Source organism: Panonychus citri, unplaced genomic scaffold, assembly GCF_014898815.1.
Source record: "Panonychus citri isolate SS breed McGregor unplaced genomic scaffold, ASM1489881v1 Contig00125, whole genome shotgun sequence".
Classification (NCBI taxonomy): domain Eukaryota; kingdom Metazoa; phylum Arthropoda; class Arachnida; order Trombidiformes; family Tetranychidae; genus Panonychus; species Panonychus citri.
Window position 1 is genome coordinate 527,558 of NW_026515530.1, and position 20,543 is coordinate 548,100.

General features: G+C 27.9%; 3 protein-coding genes across 3 annotated transcripts; all 3 read left to right on the forward strand.

Annotated features, from left to right (window-relative positions):
- Positions 1 to 7,118: 7,118 nt before the first annotated feature.
- Positions 7,119 to 8,896, forward strand: LOC128390685 (uncharacterized). Its single transcript, XM_053350442.1, has 2 exons — positions 7,119 to 7,736; positions 8,104 to 8,896. The coding sequence occupies exons 1-2, from the start codon at positions 7,707 to 7,709 to the stop codon at positions 8,566 to 8,568; spliced, it is 495 nt and encodes a 164-aa protein (XP_053206417.1). The 5' UTR covers positions 7,119 to 7,706; the 3' UTR covers positions 8,569 to 8,896.
- Positions 8,897 to 14,812: 5,916 nt separating this feature from the next.
- On the forward strand, positions 14,813 to 15,651 carry LOC128390645 (histone acetyltransferase KAT5-like). The gene is made up of 2 exons (XM_053350395.1): positions 14,813 to 14,919; positions 15,015 to 15,651. Exons 1-2 carry the CDS (start codon positions 14,813 to 14,815, stop codon positions 15,544 to 15,546), a joined length of 639 nt encoding a protein of 212 aa, XP_053206370.1. The 3' UTR covers positions 15,547 to 15,651.
- A 914-nt stretch (positions 15,652 to 16,565) lies between these two features.
- On the forward strand, positions 16,566 to 19,237 carry LOC128390674 (ectonucleoside triphosphate diphosphohydrolase 5-like). Its single transcript, XM_053350430.1, has 2 exons — positions 16,566 to 16,758; positions 16,887 to 19,237. The coding sequence occupies exon 2, from the start codon at positions 16,982 to 16,984 to the stop codon at positions 18,650 to 18,652; it is 1,671 nt and encodes a 556-aa protein (XP_053206405.1). The 5' UTR covers positions 16,566 to 16,758; positions 16,887 to 16,981; the 3' UTR covers positions 18,653 to 19,237.
- The last annotated feature ends 1,306 nt before the right edge of the window (positions 19,238 to 20,543 follow it).

The window sequence follows — 20,543 nt, forward strand, 5'->3', positions numbered from 1 at the left end:
TTTTAATTACTGATCAATGGGCTTGTCAATGTCCTGATCATTTGAAACCAAATTAAAGGTTAATGGTAATTAACAATCAATAATTGTATCATGATCATGATCATTAAGTATCATTGGTAATCAATTTAATTGTTACCAATAATCAATGGGCTTGGTTTTGGTTAAATTAAAGGTGTCAAGTTAATCATAATCTCTGATTTAAAATTAAAACTAATTTAGTTATTTAACAAATTATAGTGGAAGAAAATTAATCAATGATTTTGATCATCATTAATTAATCAGTTCTCCTCTTAAATATCACAATTACTTAATTAATGAATCTTTACCATGATATAATTAACTTATATGATATTTGTTTACCATATCCAATGTTTAATTGTGAATAGTTAATTGTAATTAAATCAACTGCTCTGTTTGATTAATCGTTTTGATCAGTTAATTATCAATCTTTCATTGCTCTCAAATTTTAATCACTTAAAGGTTGAAGTTACAATTTGATTGTAAGTGTTAATTGTCATTGGTTAATAATCAACACTAACTAATAGTGTGACAATTAACTTAATCGTTATCATTTTTTTTCTGGTGATTGATTAATTGTAACTATGATTAAGTTTCATGCAAACCAATGAGTCGGACAGTTGAACAATTAAGTTGATTGTCAAGCCAACTAATTGTTTTGATTAAGTTTATAAATGAAGGGCAGTTAAAGGTTAACAACTGAATTAAATTGTTAGTGATTAACATTAACTAATTCAAATCTAATGTATTAATTTTCAATGGATTTAAATTTCTTGTTAACCTTTAATTGTGAATATTTAACCTTTAATTGTTGTCTAATTGTTGTCCTAAGACTTTATAGTTAATATCAGAGTTTAATTAACAATTTAACTTTTGATTTATTAATTTGTCTCAAATAACTTTATTCAATTCACAACTAATTCATGATCAGAATTTAATATTAATCATAAATGTTTAAAGTATTAATAATAATGATTAAATCACTACGATTAGTGCAACTGGAATCAACAATTAATAAATTGTACAATGAATTGAATAATTCCCGAATTAACTAAATCACGATTAATAAATTAACTCAATCAAATTGTTTCCAATCTAATTGTATTATTATTGTAAATCAAGAGTATTACAAATCTTAAATAAATCATGATTAACTTTATCATTATTTTGGTTTCTTTTTTTTTCTTGAACAATTAATAAATTGCTTAAAGTTTGATTGAGAAACATAATTATTTAGTTTAAACCCATTCGCCTAAAGGTTTGATTGGAAATTTAAATTTTCAATCAAACGAATGAAGCAAAAAGGAATCAATTGATTTAATCATTACCAATGTCATCATTGTGATTAAGACGATGATTAGTAAATGATTGAGTTGATCATGATTTAAGATGATGATGTTGATCATCCTAATGTTAATTGGTAATCAACAATCAGATTTAATTTCAAACAAATTATAATGTCTAAAAGTTAATTTCTTTGATTTAAAAAAGTTTCTCATGTCAATATTTTCATTACAATTCAATGACAATCAAGTTAATCAACATTGATAATTTAATCCCTTTAGGCTAATCATTAAGTTGATTAATCATCAACATCATCAAATTAATAACATCAATTTGATTTGCTTTTCAATTATTCATAATAGACTTAAATTTATTTATGTTAACCATTTGTATTGATTAAAACCATCAGCAAACAATTTGAAACCGTTAATTGTGATAATCAAAACCAAAGTGTATTAATAAATTGTCACACTGATTGAATGTTTAATTATTTTACCAATAATTTACCTGGAAAAGTGGTTACAATTTGATTGGGAAAAAAATGATTTAATCAAATTTGTTTTTCTCTTCATCCAAATCATGATAATATTTCAATATCATCATCATCATCATCATGCTAATGATGATATTCATTGTAATTCAGATTAATTGAAATTGAATTGATGTTATTAATAAATTATTGACTAATTGTAATTAAATAATGATAATATATATCAATTTGTGCCCTTTCCCTCCTCGATAATCAATATAATAAGTTAATGAACTTTTTTAATACAAAAAAAATCATTATTTTCATCACGTGTTGAGGAAAAGTAATTGATTCCTCAAATCATAATGATTATATATGCAAATGAGACTTGATGTTGTTCAGTTGGAACATTTTTGGACCCACAAAATTTCAGGGTAACATGAGATTCAGGTGAAAAATTTACAGGTAACAGGATTAATCTGATGAGCTAAATATTGTGACATTTATAATCTCATGTTTGGATTAGTGAAGAAAAATAAAATCTGATAAACATTTCAAATCTATGAAATTGGAAATTGTTGTTTCAAGATTTGAATCTCAAGAAAAACGGATAATTAAAAGTGTCTCATGGATTAGAATTGATTAATCTAATCCATTTTAAATTACTTTATGCCATCAGTAGATTTGTAAAAAACAAACTAAACCATCATGAAGATTCTGGGAAAGTTTCAATTTGGAATGAGAAAAAATCAGTAACCATGAATCATTAAGAAAAAAGCAGTTAATTCATCCAGCTAATGATCAATAATATCATCAATTAATTAATCTTATTATTAGTAACTAGATAATAAAATGATGCAATAAAATGAAGGATTGAGAGAGAGAGAGAGTGAAAGCCAACGGTGGTGTTGGTGGTGGTGGGTGGTGGGTTTAGAGGAAGAGGGTTAATGGTAGATAAAATGGAAAGTAATACGATCGTAATAATAAAACGAAAAACTATTTAAAAAAGTTCTAAATTCAAGAAATTATTCAAGTTGCGAAATTGGAAAGTGATGAAGTGAACACGAATTTAGAACTTTTTTTGTGAAAAGTTCACAAATTGGTCATAATTAAAGGTTTATATCAAATAATAGTGATAATAATAATCGATCGCAATTTAACCCAATTTAATAATAAATTTAAATTAATCTCTTCCTTTCTAATCATGGCTATCTAATCAGTTCGGATGTTATGGTCAACCAAAAGTGTTTGACCAACTGAGCGTGTGGATCATCATAAGTGTGAGTGTATCATCAATATCATGACAAAATGAACTCTCTCTCTCTCTCTTGGTGTTGAAATAAGCTAATAAAATGACCACTCCTGTAGATTCATTGTAACCAATAAACAAATTTTACCTGAAACTGTTTATTATCATGATGATGATGAGGATGATAATCATCATTGAGAGATGATGATTATTATTATTATTTCCCTTTCGTTTGTTTTGACCCCAGGGGTTGATAAGATTCATTTGATTATCTGAAAAACTGACCAATCCCCTTTTTTAAGTTTATTTCTGGCCCTTTTTGTATTCATCATCTTGACCATCATAATAATCATTTGTAACTGACCTTTCATTGTTTAGTTAATTGTTAATAATAATCAGACAAAAAAAAAGTTTACTGTCAATTATGATTTGTTAATCAGGGTAATTCAAATGTATGGGAATTTCATTCAAATATTAATCTCAATGATGTTGATCAAATTGTTTTGATTGTTTTGATTTTAATCAAGTTAATTGTTGTAAATCTTGTTCCTTATTTTTCAATTAATTTAATACAAATCTGATTATTTGAAGTGATTAACCATTTAGATTAACTGATCTACCGTTTTTCATGTTAATCAATTTTCAAGTTCATCTTAATCCAGTTTCGCATTTCTTTTAGATGATTAATAAATTGTTTCCTAAATGTAACATAAAAGTTAATCATTAACTTAAGGAATTCAGTTAATTAATGACAACCTTAATCCGATTCACTTTAAATTGATTATTTTATAAAACCAAATCAAAGGTGAAAAATTAACCTTTTTAATTGTCAATGATCACGAATTGAATTAGGTAACAATTTGTTGTAACAACTTTTCATAATCAATGATAAAGTTAATCAAATTAACCATCCAAAAGTCAATAATTAGACTTAATCAACTGATCATCCATTTAATCAAAGGCTTTGCCACAATTAACTTTGTTGACAATAATGTTGAAAAGCAATTAGATGACTAATATTAATCACGATTAAATCATAATCAGATAATGATACTGTTAACAATTAAAAAGCTTAATTTTGGTTGATTTCTTGAGTATTAATTATAGGCTTTTAATTGTTGTTTATAACTAAATTGGGAAAGTTGATCAAAAATATTAATTGCTCATCTCAATTGTGCTTAGGAAAGTTAATTGTTTAAAAATTAAATTGTTGGCTTCAGGTTGTAAATTGATATACAATTTTTTTTGCTCATTTAATTTAACTTTGAACTAATTACCTTAATTTTAGTTGATTTGATTGTTAATTGTTAACTGTGTTGGTTGATTGTTGTAATCAAATGTTCCAGGTCAAACTATCCATTAGTTTTTTTTTCTTAATTTTATAAATCATCTGATTATTATTATTGAATGAAAATAGTTGATAAATTGTTCCCCAAGGGGCTTAATCATTACAATTAAGAGAAAGTTCTAACTTGAAGATATACAACAAGTTCGAGGAATTGAAAAGTTTTGAAAGATTTTTTTTTTCTTTGAAAAGAGAGAAAATCAAAACTTTTCTGTTCTAATTTAGATACTAAATTGTAGTAATCAACGGATCCACCAATTTCTAATTGCCTAAAAATCTAAGTGATTAAGATAATCTAATCGTCCTAATCATCTCTTAATTGTTGATGGTAATGACATTAGAGATTGATTCAAATTCGTGACGAAACTTTTTCCCTCCTTTCTACCTGTTGTATCAACAATCAGAACTTTTTTTTTAATTGTTTGATCTTAATAACGATTGAATCACAATTGATTCGCAATCTATTTCTGGACTTTCTCTTAATTGTTTTCCTTTTTGTTAATATCAACAATTAGAAGGTGAAATTAACTCTTTCCTTTCTGTTAATTGTTGATTAAGAAAACAAAAATTATTTCAATTAAGTGTTAATTACATTTCTGTAAAAGGGAAACAATTAATTTCTCATAATATTGTAACTTATATTATTATCAATTGAAACAGTTTAATCATTGTTGTTGGTGTGATTAATGTATTAACCAGATAAACATGGTTAACTAATTGGTTAGTTAACCAACAATTAGTTTGATTAATTTCTTGTAGATTCGTGTTAAAATATCATTAACTTTACTTGAGTGTGTTAATTGTCATGTGTTAGATTTAAATGAATTTTGATTAATGTTAAATCATTACCAAAATTGATTGTTATTAAATTTGATTGTACACAAACACTTAATCCAGTTAAATCTCTGAAAATCTAATTTTAACTACAATTAAATTGATTACGTGGGATCAGTGAGTCAATTTTAATCCTGAACAATTTAATTTTCTTAAATTATTCCAAATCATGTTGATAATATCATTGATGCTGATCATCATCATCATAATCAACTAACCAAAAGCGTAGGATTAGCAACAATTATCCCTGATTATTAAAAAATAATCAATTTCAATCATCATCTCCATTGATTTCAATTTGATTAACCTTCAACTGTCAATTAATGAAGGGGAAAACTTTTAATCCTAATCACAATTAGAAACAAGACTTTTTCAAATGTTCAAATTGTAAACAGAATCAATCAAAATCAATCGTCAAATTAAAAACTCAATCACAATTAAACATTGATTAAGATTAAACATAATCTGTAATACTCACACAAACAAAGTAAAAAAAATGATCAAACTGTGTACTAACTATTAGTTAATTGTTACTCTAGACAATTAAGACATCCAACTAGTAATAACCAGATACATATAAATATAACTAATAATTACCAAAGGTGATGATTGATATAACATAATTAACCTGCTGTGAATTTAAATCAAACAAATGAAATGATGAGAAAAAAAAAGTTAATCATCATCATCTTAATCATGGATTATTATTAGTTACGATAATTGATCAACTTTGATTACTGTTATTTAAATATCGTTGCAACGTGCTGATCAATTGGCAACGCTTTCCAAGGTTCATTAAAAGCTCAGCGTGAATCGTTTATATCAACTGATTATTATCATGATTATGATTAGAGTATTGATACTTTTGGTGGATCACAATGATTAGCATCCTCATCACCATCTTCATCTTCATCTTCATGAGTATGAGACTGAAAGTTATTGGTGAAAAAAACGATCAACAAAAAAATAACTGAAACTTTTTTTTTGTTGATCGTTTTTCTCATTGATTTTTTTTTCTGATGTTGTTATGATCACTTTCACCTCCTCCTCCACCACCATTATCATCATCATCATCCTCATACCTGTTCAGGTATTCATCCTGACTGATTCATTTATCCTGTCAGCAGGTTGGCAAACGATTGACTTGCTTAATTTTTAATTGTTTCAGCTGATTAATTGAACAATCAATCAAAGTATTGAGAGGAAGAAGAAAAAGTTTTTTTTTCTGTAAAACCAATCAATGGATTCCTGTTAAGAAATTGTTACCCCATCAAAGTTTTAATTGTCATAACAATTGAAAGTAAATATACTAACTAATAATAATCAGCAATTAAGAATTAACAATCCTATTAATGGTTATATAAATTCCTATCAAATGGTTAATAGTTTATAAATAGTTAGACAAACAGTTAAGAAAAAAATAGTTTTTTCTTTCAATTAATCAGTTTATATCTCTTACTGTCTGATAATCTTAAATCCTTTGTCTTGTTTGTTATCCTAATCAAAACTTCCGATATTGAGAAGAGATTAACAGTTAATCCATATTATAATTATATTCTTACCTTTCTAAGCTAATTAAAATGTTTAATCGTTTTCTCTTTCTTATATCAGATTGGAAATGGTATTAGTTTAAATGTTGAGAAAAAGACGAAAAAAAAACCGAAGGGAAAAAACTGTTGAAATTTTCGGTTTTCCTTACATGTAAATGGTACCAAATGGATTAAGAAGATGAGATTCACTATTATCAAGTTAATCTCTTTGAGATTGAGGATGAGTAGGGTTTAGATTGTGTATATGTAGAGAGAGAGAGAGAGAGGTTAGGGATTAAGATTTAATGAGAAAAGAAAGACAGTAAAGAAAGAGAAGAAAGTTATGGCAGGGGAGGGAGAAGGTAAAAGATGATCAAGTTTTTTTTTCGATGCAATTTTAGCATCATCATCATTATCATCTCTCTCTCTCTCTCTCTCTCTCTTTCTTTCTTGCTCTCTTTCTACTTTCTCTTCTTTTATCATCTTCCCTTTTTGACCCACAAAAAATTGAGATAAAATAGTAATAAACATTTACCTGTATCTATATCAGAATGAACATTTTATTACATTAGAATCTGAATAAAGTTCAGTTCAATAGTTTCATCGTTACCATCATCATCTTCATCTTCATCTTCATCATCTCCATCATTTACATGATCTTCTTCATCATCTTTAGTTGAAAGTTGATCATTAAACTTAACTGTTCAAAAAATTGTTCGTAATCTTAATTCAATTTCATTTGATTGTGTTTACTTAATCAACGAAATAATAATAAAACTTTTTTTTTATCTTTGTGTTAGTTTTATCTTAGTCTCTTCTGATTATTATTACGATTAACTGACAATCAATTAATTGTTGTTACTTGATAATTGTCTAAAGTTAATCTGATTGTTAAATCCAGACACACACACAGAGAGTTTAATCAATTAGTTATAATCAGTTAATCACCTAAAAGGATAACCAAACCCTAAAAATCAAATGGATAACAAAATGTTGAAACTATTAATTGTAAGTTAATCCAATAGTAATTAACTTTTTTTCTTTCTCTCAATCAATTTAATTCAAACTAATCCAATTAACTTTAATGTCAACTAAATTAGTTGCTTCAAAGTGAGTACATAATTTACCTGAGAGAGACTATTGGTTAAACATTCAAGCTCCATATAAACTCAACTGATTAACAATAAATTACTTTTCACAATTGTAATGGATTAAATCAGTAACCTTGAACATTGTGAATTCAAATGTTCAAAGTACAATTAGACAATTGTACTTGTTAATTGTTACGATTTTTAAGATTTGATTGGGATAAAAAAGTTTCGAAAAGTTGAAGAAAAAAAGTTCTAACCCAAGTTTACCTATTCGTTACCAACAGGTTGGTTTAATTGTGATTATTTTACCAAGTTACACTTTAAGTGCGTCAACAATTAAGTCATCATCTTCATCTTCATCTTTATCCTCATCGTTATCATCAAATTTACGGTCAAATCCAATCAAAGATGCTCGAGATTTAACATGGATGCTCGTTCAGGAATACGCTCGATTCTTGTCGAGCCTCATTGAAACTGTTCAAAAACTTGAGAATACAATTAAAAAGAGAACCTATTCTTATGGATTGGAAGTTGTCGGTCGGCCGATTGACCAGTTATCGCCTGGGGAGATGTTATTATCTGCCGCTTTGATGCCGAGAAAGTTTTACTCCAAGGCGACAGATAATTTCGTGAGGAAAGTTTCAAATGTCCAAAAGACGATCAATGTTGGTTTGGACGCAGTGGACAAGGCAAGAAAAACGTCCAACGTTATTTATCAATTGTTACAAACTGTCCAACGATCTGGATAATACAATTGTATTGAAAACTTTTCGTAACTAAATTAATAATTTCATCAATCATCAATCATCAATCACTAATTAAAATTCAATTCCAAATGCCAACGAACTGTCCACCGTGTGATTTTCAATCGGAATCAATTTTCCTAATTTTCCTCGTTAATTTCAATTTCTTAATTGTTACCAATAATAATATTACATTTTATTTTCGTTTAAATTAAAATTTAATCAGTTAATTACTAAATTAAAGCCCTTTTTTTATATTCTATTTTCTTTGTAATTTCCAATTGTTCTGTTAATTGTATCAATCAACATTTTCCAATAAAATTTCAATTTTCAATTCAAATTGTTTCTTAACTAATTGTTGATCGATTACAACTTATCAATCAGTTGATCAAATGGTGATACTTTAAATCAATTGAAATTAATAATCGTAACTCTAATCATTTGAATTATTAATTATATTCCCGATAGAAAATAATAATAAGAAAATGTTAATTGTAACAATTAACTGAATAATCAAATATTAATATTTATAATTGTAATTGTAATCAACATTAATCGATCTTGAATTTGATAAATTTCATTTTTAAACTGCTATTTGATAGTTATGATGATTGAGTAACAATTTAACACTAATCAAATTGGTTAATTGTGTGAATTTAGTATCAAGTTGGTTAAATTAAGTTCAGTTTGTAACATTATTTTTCTGGGTTCGGTTTAAATTATTAAACTGAATTAAGAAAATTAAGACAAACCCATTGATCATTTAATATTGAATTGATTAAAAATCAACATAATAATCAATTGATTACGATATCAAAAAAAAAAATAAATATTAAAAGACTTTAATTGTTAATCGGCCATCATCTTAATCACAATTAAAATCCTCTTATTTAGTTTAAGCTGTGATTCGAGTCATTTAACTTTTAATCTGTTACATGATTTTTAGCTGGTTGAACAACAATCAATTAGATTACTACTATTAACCACTAATAGTTAACTAATTGTTGATTATGCTTCCGTTAATGATTTACAGGATTAATGATTAATTTAAATCACGAAAATTGCAATGATGATAGTTTCCCAAATGTCATTTGTTGTTGATTAACGTTGACGTTTTTTTTTATTGTTGGTGTAAAAAAAGCAACAATCATTAATCACCAACATCATCAACGGTAATGATTTTAATTGTGATTATCATTAAGAATTTAATTTAGATTTGTAAAGAGTAACAATTTAAGGTCAAAAACGAGAGAGATGGAAAATTCAGTTCCAATTGTGACAGAAGAATTGAAATCAACAGATTAACCTTGAAACCTCCATGAATCATGAATAATCATCTAGAACTTAAGTTCTGAAAAGAAAGTTCTGAAAAAACAAATTCGATGAAAATTGTGATTGAATAGCCAGTGGTCATCTTATCAGCTTAATTAACTATAAATGAGCTTAAAAATTGATCAGAAAATGTTTATAATTGAAATTCAACTAATCAAATTTTTTGAAATTGGAAAAACTTTTTGCTCTCTCTTCATCTCCATTTAAATTGTTACCAACAATTTAAACTAAATTAACCTTGAAGGCTAAATATTGTGTATATTTAGTTATTAACCAACCCTTGATTTTTGATTGTTGATTGTAAATAATAAACACCTTAATCATTATAATCATCGTGATTTAAATCAAACTAAAAGGATGATTATTATTACATAATTTTAACATTGATTACAATTTAAAAGTGTATCGATGTTGATGATTAACATTTACTGTTTAATTATTACAATTAACAACCAAACGGAAGCATTTTAAATATAAATAAATTCATTTAATTGTAACAATTAGGTTAATAATAATAATCTTTCTAATTGTAATTAAATGACACAAGTAAATCAAGGAAGAAATTTTTTCCACTAATATTTAATTTAATTGAAACTTGTTGATTAATACAATTTTAATTTAAACAAACAGGTTAATATCTTATTTGACCTTATATTTGATTTAGTTAATTGTCATTGGTCTCAAATAATCAATGAATAATTTAATTTGCAACTATCAATATATTTTATGTGACAATTTAAACCTTTAATTGTCACCGATGTCACGTACGTACAAGTTGTAAATCACTTATACTATTTCATTGAGAAAAAAGTTTGATAGTTTTTTTTTCAATTAACTTTAATTGTTGTTAATGATTTTCCAGTTAACTGTCAATGAACTTGATTAAAAGGGATACAAGTTATTACAATTAGCTGAGGATATGATTGTTGAAACAATTAACTTCACTAATCCTCTAATGATGTTATTATTATGAGGTAAAAATGATGATTATGAAGGGTAAAATTTGACTCTCTCATGATTAACTTCAATTAATCAAAATTGTCAAGAGAATTTAAATTGGAACCAATAGGATTGCAATTTAAACAAAGTCCCCAAAGATTTTCCCTCTTTCTTTTCTTTGTTCTCTTTCTTCATTTTCTATTTTCATTTTTTGTTCTTTTCTAAAATGTAATTTTTAGATTAGTTTGGCTTAAATTAGACATATTTTCTTAATTATGTCCCAAGTGAATTAATTTTGTTTTCTAAATGTAACCAGTAATGTGTTGTTACAATTACATTCTTTAAGATGTTTTTCCGTTCTAATTCACATAAATAGTGAACCCAAAAATGTAACAATTAGAGTTAGTTTCATCTTCAACTTGTTCAAATATAAAAGTGTCTCAGTTTTTCTTGTTCCCTGAAATTCTGTCTTGTTAATTACTCTAGTAATTCATTGTGATTAGTGTTGTGAGTCTGATTTAGCCTTAGTGACATAATCAACAAACGACTATCCAAGATACGAATCGAAATCAGGTAAAATTGTGAAAGGACCTGAGTGCATCTTCTACATTTAATTGATTCTTTCATTTAAATAAATTCAAATTAAACACTTTCAATTAAGTTAATCAAAATCAATTGATTTAATTTGCCCTCAGCTTTTTGTTGATAAAATGATTTGTCTTTTAATTTTTTTCACTCGAAAATTAAATATCATTATTAAAGGGCTAATTAGTGGGATAGAGTTAATTGTAATTAGTTAATGATAATTAGTATTGAGTTGATGGTATCAAGAGTTAATTGAACAGGTAATGATTGAAAATCTTGGCAATTTAATTGTCACAATTAACTTTTTCACCAATCATTTTGATTGGAAGGGTTAATTGTAACCCTTTTTTAGTTGGAAACGATTTAAATTGTTACCCAAATGGCTGATAATCAAATTTAATTCACTTGTTAATCATTTTCAGGTTTTCCTTAATTAGATTTGGGTGAAAATCTTTAGACTATTAGTTAATTGTTTTCTAATTTTTACCGATTAATATTCTTACAGTCCAATGATATTGATATCGATTGTTTTAATTGTTGCAGTTGATTAGTTGGTAAATTAAATGTTAATGATTAGTAAATTGTTTGTTTTCACAATTTCATCTCAACTTTAATTGTTTTTAATTGTAAACATTACAATTTAATGTGTGTGTGTGAGTTTGATCATTAGTTGATAAAGATTATGTTTAATTAGATATTTTCGTGCGTAGAAATTAAAAAATAATTTAAATTGTTACTTCTTTGATTGTTCAACTCGTAATGATTTAAAGTGTGAAAAGTTATTTCAATCATGTTTAACTAATTGTTACTAAATCAAGGTTGCCATGTTTCTCGATTAAATTAACTTACAAATCAATTTGATTACAGTTAATTTTGTTTTCCCAACAAAGGTAACAAAATTAATTTTATTTTTCGGACAATCAGTTAATCATTTGAAACTTTTTCTTTCCTTAGTGTTAATTGTTACACTTAATCAATAATGATAAAGTTGTTCAAAGTTTGTCCTGATAATCAGGATTATCATTTGAAAATTTAAATTGTGATTAATTGCTAACATGTTGATTGTTTGACTGTGAGTTAAACATGATTAACTGCCCGTTAACCATAATCATGATCACTCATCATTCATGATTAGATTAATTAAATTTAAGATAGCATACTGATTCTTTGGACATCAAGTAAATTAACAGCAATCAGTGATTTACTTGATTAAATATTAGCAGAAAGTTAATCAACCTAAATTATCTTGTTAATCTTAATCAATCGTGTATGAGACAACTCACTTAAAAGAAAAACTTTGATTACAATTTAATTTTCAACAATTAAAATCAACATCCTGGTTAATGATAAATTCAATCCATTGGATTTACTATCTTGATGATGATTGTTATCAAAGTGATAGATTATCATGAATTCCTGGTAATATATTGAAGGGAAAAAAGTTTAAAATTGATTATTAATTGAATTGTGAAAAGTTGATTGGCTGATTGTTGATTTAATTATTATCAGATGAAAAGAGTTCTTGATCCTTTAACATATTATGAAAACCCGCATTGGTCAACAATTTAATCATCACTATGATGAAGATGATGCTCAGAATTCATTCATGATTCATGATCATGATAATTTGCTGCTTTTGTTTGATCATTTTAAACACTACAAACAAACAGAGCAATTTAATATTATATTAATACAAACACTCATTGGAATCTCGGTCAAATTTAAAAAGCTTCCAAGAAATTGTAAGTCAGCTATTTAACTAACAGTAACAATCAGTAAATTGTGTGTGAATTGATGAAGGAAAACAAAATAGAGACTGGCAATAGTTTCGCATCTTTTTACATGATCATCATCTTCATCATCTTCATCATCATAGTTTTACCTTCGTCAGGCCTTTGGGCAAGTCTCTACAAATTGACCTGAGGGCATAAACCTGTCCAGTGAATCTTTTACTGTAAATCTGATGAGTGGTAAGATAAACAGGGTAAGAACACCCTTCTTAATCATTAATAGTTGAGATTGAGGCCTATTCAGGGTTAAATCGTATAAAAACAAATCTAATGATGATTAACTAAAACATGTTCAGTCTAACACATTAGATTATGAGAAGAGTATTAAAAACAGTTTTATGAAAATTCTGTTCATTTTGATTATCCAATTTTGTCTGTTGAAACCACAATCGTGTTAATCAGTTAACGAACAGGATAATGAGAATTATTATTTCCTTTTCAATAATACTTATCCTTTGTATCTTTTTCCATCTCCTTCTAGTCTTTATAATGGATTAGGATAATTTACATTAATCTAGATATAAAAGATGAAAAAACAATAGATTATATTGATGAGAGTTTAGATCCTCTCAATTGATTATAATTATTATAATAATTTACTTTTCATTTTTGTTTCTTTCAAAGTTCAGTAATCAGGACTAACCCTTGAACTGATTTGATAAACTTTTTTGTCCGTTCTGATGATTGGCAGTTATAGAATCAGATAAAATATTATATTCAGGTTGAAATGATGATGAAGATTAAGAGATAGTGATGATGATGATGATGATTGGATCCTCTCTTTTGTTATTGATAATATTCATCTTATTTACATTTAAATGTAACGGTAAAATTATCCAAAACTCATCTTCAAGGTTAACAGGAGAGGAATTGGAAAAAGAAACATCAATTGTTTTGATTGCTTATTACAGTTAATCATAATTGGTACTGATATTATCCAACCATAGTCTTGATTAAACGTTAATTTCAACTCTTTCAGGTATATAATTTGAGGATTTGAGTTAATCAACAACCTCACAAGTTGATTGCTTCTGGGTTGCCTTGAAGATGATAATCATTTCAAGATGGATAGACCAATTAATCAGAAATTTATCTCAATTGAAAATTTTCATCTCTCATTTGATCAAGTGACTTGAAAGTCATGACAAACTATCCATAAAGTAAATTAATTCAATTGATTGATTTATGTCCAATTAAATCTACAATAAAGAAAGAGAGAGAGGGTAAAGAGTTAATTAACTTTTAGTAAAATAATAATAGTAATTAAGATCCACAAGGAGACGAAGAGGGAGAGAAGTTGAATTGAATACCAGGAAGGAGTTAATCTGATTGAGTTTAAAGGTTAGAAATGGGAAAAGGGAAGTGTTTATGAGTAGTGATTAATAGATGGATATGAATGGCACTTTGATGGTAGATAAGTGATTAGTGAGAATAGTGATTAAAATAACTAATCACTAATCTTTACTTCTGATATTATGATACAATATTAATGTACACAAATGAAACTGGTTTAAACCTAATTGTTATCATTAGGGGGAGAAAATAAGAATTCATCTCTCTCTCTCTCTCTCTCAATCAATCACTATCATATATTTCACTTCTTTATGAATTTCAATTCTCTGCAAAGTGATAATGATTTAAGAGATATGGACAAAAGCGAAACAGAAATAATAATAATTCTGATTTTCCAAAAAGTAATCAATTTCAAAGGGTTATTATAGAACTTTTCTTTTCGAAATCTATGGAGATATTTGTTGAAAAGGTTATCTGAATATTATCATGAGAAAATAGTTTTACTGATGAAAGACAATCTCATCACTTACTCATTAATAAAAAATCTCATAAAACTTTGTACTACGATACGGATCCCTTTCTTTTCTACATAATGACCGAAACCGATGATCGTGGTTGTCACATAGTAGGATATTTCTCAAAGGAAAAGGTTTCATCCGAGGATTATAATGTTGCGTGTATTTTGACGTTACCACCTTATCAAAGGAAAGGTTATGGTAAAATAATGATCGAATTTAGTTACGAGTTGTCCCGATTCGAAGGTAAAACTGGAAGCCCTGAAAAACCGCTCAGTGATCTTGGTTTACTTTCATACCGAAGTTATTGGGCTGAAACAATATTGGAATTAATTATTAGCCTGAAAACACCGGAAGGAGCAGTTCGACCTCAAATTAGCATAAATGAAATCTCCGAGATGACAAGTATTAAAAAGGAAGATGTGATATCAACCCTTCAATTTCTTAATATGATTAACTATTATAAAGGAGAGTATATAATTACATTGAGTAAAGAAGTCATTGCCAGTTTTGAGCGAATTTCTATTTAACAAAAAATCTTGGACTTTTTGAATTCTACTGTATGGATTTCTCTGTTGAAATAACTTATAATCTCTCTCTCTCTCTCTCTCTCTCTCTCTTGTCCAATCCATGTCCCTTGAATCATCAGAGAGTAACCTAACCCCTTCCTCTCTGTCTATTTCTCTCCTTCATCGATGAAGATGATATTCTCTATCTCTAACCCTTTCCATTTCTCTCTCTATCTCTTCATCTCTCTTTCTCTAAAATGAAAAGTCTAAATACTCTATACACAAGGAAAAGAGTAAGAGGCTTTTAGGTTTAAGGGGAGAAATAGAAATTGTTTTGATTTCTATTTTTATGTTGAAGAAGTGGCAAAGAGATAAACTAGATTAAGATGGAAGGTGGAAGAGATGAGACACACACTAAGACACCAGACAAAACCAGTAGAGAGATTGATCAATTATTGGCAATATTATCCAAAAATGGATTTACCTCCAATGATGAGATAATTGTTGATACAGAAGCAAAAAAAAAACGATGATAAGATTGGTACACACACCAAGATGAGAAGGCACAACATTTAACTTTTTATCAATCCAAAGTCAAGTGGATTAACTGATTAAGATACATAAGAAGAAAAAGATAAACAAGTTAAAATATTATTAGTATTAATAGATAAGAAGAAGAAAAAAAGGAAAAGAAAAGAAAAGAAAAGAAAAAAAAACAATTAGTGTAGAGAAGAAGAGAAAAAAATATTACATTGTTTTCATATAAACTCACGTTTAGTTCTCATGGTGAAGAGAAATTAAGAAAAGAGAGAAAGAGAATAGAAAACCAGAGAAAGAAAAGATAAAAGTCAAACTATTAAGATAAAGATGAAGAGACAACATAATCCATGGTGATGGAGGAGTGGATGGTGAATTAAGTGAGAGAGAAATCAGATTAATTTGCTTTCAATTTCAATCTTAATTGTTAATCGGGAATTAGTGAGAGAGGGAGTGGATCACATTGTTTGGATAAAGCGACCAACCCCCTTGGAAATAAACACAAACGAATATTGGAAACTGCGCATGCGCACTTACGATGTTATGATTTTTCTCGATCATTTATAAGGCCTAATGTCTAATTAGTTATTTATTATAATTGTTCATCTAATTACTCTTAGGTTTCTAATTGTAAATTTAATTGATTGTTACACTTTTCGTTTTGGTGAATTGTGCTTCATGGTCAATTCAATTTGCGTAAGTATTTGCTATTCTCATCAATTCTTAAATATGATTGGCTTTTTCTTTTTCTCTCTCTCTCTCTCTCTCTTCATATGATAAATTTATCATTGAATTTTGTTTTTCTCTTTATCTTTTCTCTACAGGTTTTCCATCATTTTGGTTAACTCTTTTTGTCCTTTGTTAACTGTCAATTTAAATAATTTACAATTAATTAGCTGATTATTTATATACTATAACCATGACCACCACTAAACGTTTACAAAATGATTCTAGTAAGACAATTTTGTCAACTAGTTCTGCTGCTACAACAGCTTCACCTTCATTGGTTTACAGACGCTTATCCAAAGGTAATAATAATTCAACCAGTCAACTTGATTATAATCCAATGGACAGGCTACCAAGAAATCCGACAGTATTGCCACTTATTCTTGTGATATCAATCTATTTAATTGTAACTTTTATTACCGTTGGTTTTGGCCCGTTTGCTTTACCATCTCTTACTTCATCTTCATCAGTTGTTTCACCTTCATCACCTTCATCTCCGGAATCATCATTGATTGAGAAAAGAATCGACCCAAAGAATATCGTCTCTTCTAGTCGATCAAGTCGACTTATTGAAGCTTCAACCAGTTATAAGACTCATTCAATTGTCTTTGATGCAGGGAGTACCGGAACTCGAATTCATGTGTTCACTTTTAGGATAACAAATCTACGAAATGGTGGTAAAAAGGTTAAATTGTTGAATGAAGATTTCAAACAAGTAAAACCAGGCCTTTCAGCCTATGCTGATGAACCAAAAGAGGCTGCCAATAGTCTCATTCCATTACTTGAAATTGCCTTTAAACGTATACCAATTAGTAAAAGATCATCAACTCCATTGACAGTTAAAGCAACGGCTGGTCTTCGTTTATTACCTGGTGATCAGGCTGATGCAATTCTTGATGAGGTTGACACATTCCTCCGTAATTTGGATCATCCATTTAAGATGGAATCTGATTCCTCGGTAACTGTCATGGATGGAGAAGATGAAGGTGTCTTTGGTTGGTTTACTATTAATTTCTTATTGAATCTCTTAAATAATGATCTCAACTCTGTGGCCCATCTCGATCTTGGCGGTGGATCAACTCAAGTCACCTTTCCACCCATAAGAGAGAAAACTGTTAATGAATCACCTGAAGGATTTATAGTTGAACGTAATCTAATTGGAACAAAGAAACAACTTTACACTCATTCTTACCTTGGCTTTGGTTTAATGTCTTCACGAAAGGGTATTCTTCAAAGATCTTTGACCAATGGTACTTATGGTGGAATGAGTAAGAATAATATTATCCATGTTAATCATCCATGTTTCCTGGAAAATACAAAGACAAGTTGGGTTTTTGAAGGTCGAACTTATCTTATTGAAGGAGTCGAAGGTGATTGTTTCAAAATTGCTCGAGACTATGTCACTAATCAAGGTGGTTCATCTATATTTAATCATCCACGAGAATTAGTTAATCGAGAAATTTACGCCATCTCTTACTATTATGACCGAGCTTCAGACGTTGGACTAGTTAATGCAACCCAAAATGGTGGAGGCCTCAGGGTAAAAGATTATTATCTTGCCGCTAAAATGTTTTGTGGTTCACAATTTGACAAATCTGATCCAAACACCAACAGACAAATTGTAGCTGGACAACCTGATGTTCAATTCAATTCAAATTTCATGATGTTCAATGATGCACCAGTTCAGGGAATCAATGGAATCTTTGCTGAAAATCCTTTCATCTGTTTGGATCTTGCGTATATCACTAATCTTCTTAACGCTGGTTACGATTTAGATTGGCAAAAGGAGATTAACGTTGTTAAAAAAGTTAAAGGGGTTGAATCAAGTTGGGCTCTAGGAGCTGCTGTTAGTTTGATTAGATAATTACTATTTATTGATTAGCTTAAAAGAGAAAATCTTAATCCCTACCAAAGGAAATTAAGTTCTTACATCTTATAAATAATTATTTGTAAATTTACATTCTGATTTCCTAATTCCCCTTTCATCTCTTTCGTCGAAATTAATTAATAACTGTAAATAAGTTCTTATCATCAAATGCTCATCACCAACGCTTCCTCATTGTTAATAGAGATCATCAACCAAAAAAAACAACAATTAACCACCAGAACACCAAAAAAAACCGAATCAAAAGGATTGAAATTCAACACATTCAGTTAGACTTGTTTAGATAATTATTTGTTAATTGTTTCCAATTTGTGATGTATTATTGAAAAATCTTGCCTTTTATGTTGCAATTGTTATTGTGATGATTGAAAACAATTGTAACAATTTTACTCTTTCTCAGTAATAATTGTCATAAATTGTCAATTCTGAAATGGTTTTCAGAGCAATCGCCAAAAAAATTAACTACAAAAGTCATAATCAAACCAAAAAAACTAATAAACAATTAAATGACTAAAAATAAATACGAAACATCAAAATTAATTTGATTGTTTAACCAAATCACAATTTAAATCTATCATATTTATTTCAAAACGATCTACCAATCATTAGCCTTGAATTGTAAAATTATCTCAACTAATTAAGCAAAAGAAAAACTTATTCAATCAAAAATGGAAACAATTAACTGATCCATTAAAAGTATGATATCAATATGATATCCACAATCAACTAATCATCAACAGTTTAATTAAAAGCATAACTGAATCAATCAAACATTGTGAAAGGTTTTACTATTAATAAGCAATTATTTTTGAAACAATTAGTTAATAATTAGATTACACAATTAGGCCAAGGTGTAATAAAATTGAATTAATTGACTGATAAATTAATAACTGATCATTGATTATGATCAAGTCAATCTTTTAATTAACCAAACCTTTTACTTAATTGTTGACATTGTTATTGATAATAATTACTATTAATACTGATAAAATTAATTGTAAACAAAGTAAGTTGATTAAGTATATTACCAAGTATCAATATTAATTAACTGAGAGGTAAAAATGAATCATTTAACTGTCAGCAATCAATAAATTGGAGTAATTTTCAATCAATAATATTTCCGGATAAATTGATTGTAAGAAATTAATTGTCAACAGTTTTACCTTGACATTGAAATAATTTTCTTAACCAAATTACTGAATGAAATATGAAGATAATTAAGTCTAACAATCAATTAAATTTTCCCAAAGATGGGAACTAATCAATATCATTTCCGTTGGTAGTAAAAAATTTTGCAACAATTAACTTCACAATCAATTTAGAGTTTGAAATATTTACAATCAAAAGTTTCTCTCGATCAACAACACAAGCAAATTGGAATCAAATTAACCGTTGATTATGTGCCCAGTGGGTTAATTGTTCATCTAAGTGATTATAGTTTTTTCAATTGTATGAATTAAGAAAAAAAAATGTCATCTTCATTTGAACAGAATGAATTTAAATCAGTTAAACCACAATCTAATTGGTCTCGATTACGACAATTTACTTTCATTAAACGTAATCCAATGAGATATTCAGCCAAAAGGACCATCGGTAAAGTTAATTGTGGAAATAATTTACAAGAGAAATTAAAGTTTACCTCTAATTACTTACGATATGCAAAGTTAATCAGTTACTCTGGTGGGTTCATTCAAGCTCTTTATGTTACTTGGATATTTCTTCAATTTGAAACAACGACCAATGTTTATATTAGAAATCCCGATGAAACTGAACTTCCCTCATTGTCTCTGTGCTTTTTTACCAAATATCCGTTTGAATTCACGAAAAACGGTAAAAACGGCGAAAACTGACCAATGTGACCGTCGGTGAA

What these genes read in the sequence shown, in the direction of transcription:
- LOC128390674 (XM_053350430.1), top strand. Translation starts at nt 16,982, where the DNA reads ATGACCACCACTAAACGTTTACAAAATGATTCTAGTAAGACAATTTTG.
- LOC128390645 (XM_053350395.1), top strand. Translation starts at nt 14,813, where the DNA reads ATGAATTTCAATTCTCTGCAAAGTGATAATGATTTAAGAGATATGGAC. An exon ending in AAAGTAATCAATTTCAAAGG is followed by an intron (nt 14,920 to 15,014) that starts GTTATTATAGAA and finishes TACTGATGAAAG; the next exon opens with ACAATCTCATCACTTACTCA.
- LOC128390685 (XM_053350442.1), top strand. Translation starts at nt 7,707, where the DNA reads ATGGATAACAAAATGTTGAAACTATTAATT. An exon ending in AAATGTTGAAACTATTAATT is followed by an intron (nt 7,737 to 8,103) that starts GTAAGTTAATCC and finishes CGTTACCAACAG; the next exon opens with GTTGGTTTAATTGTGATTAT.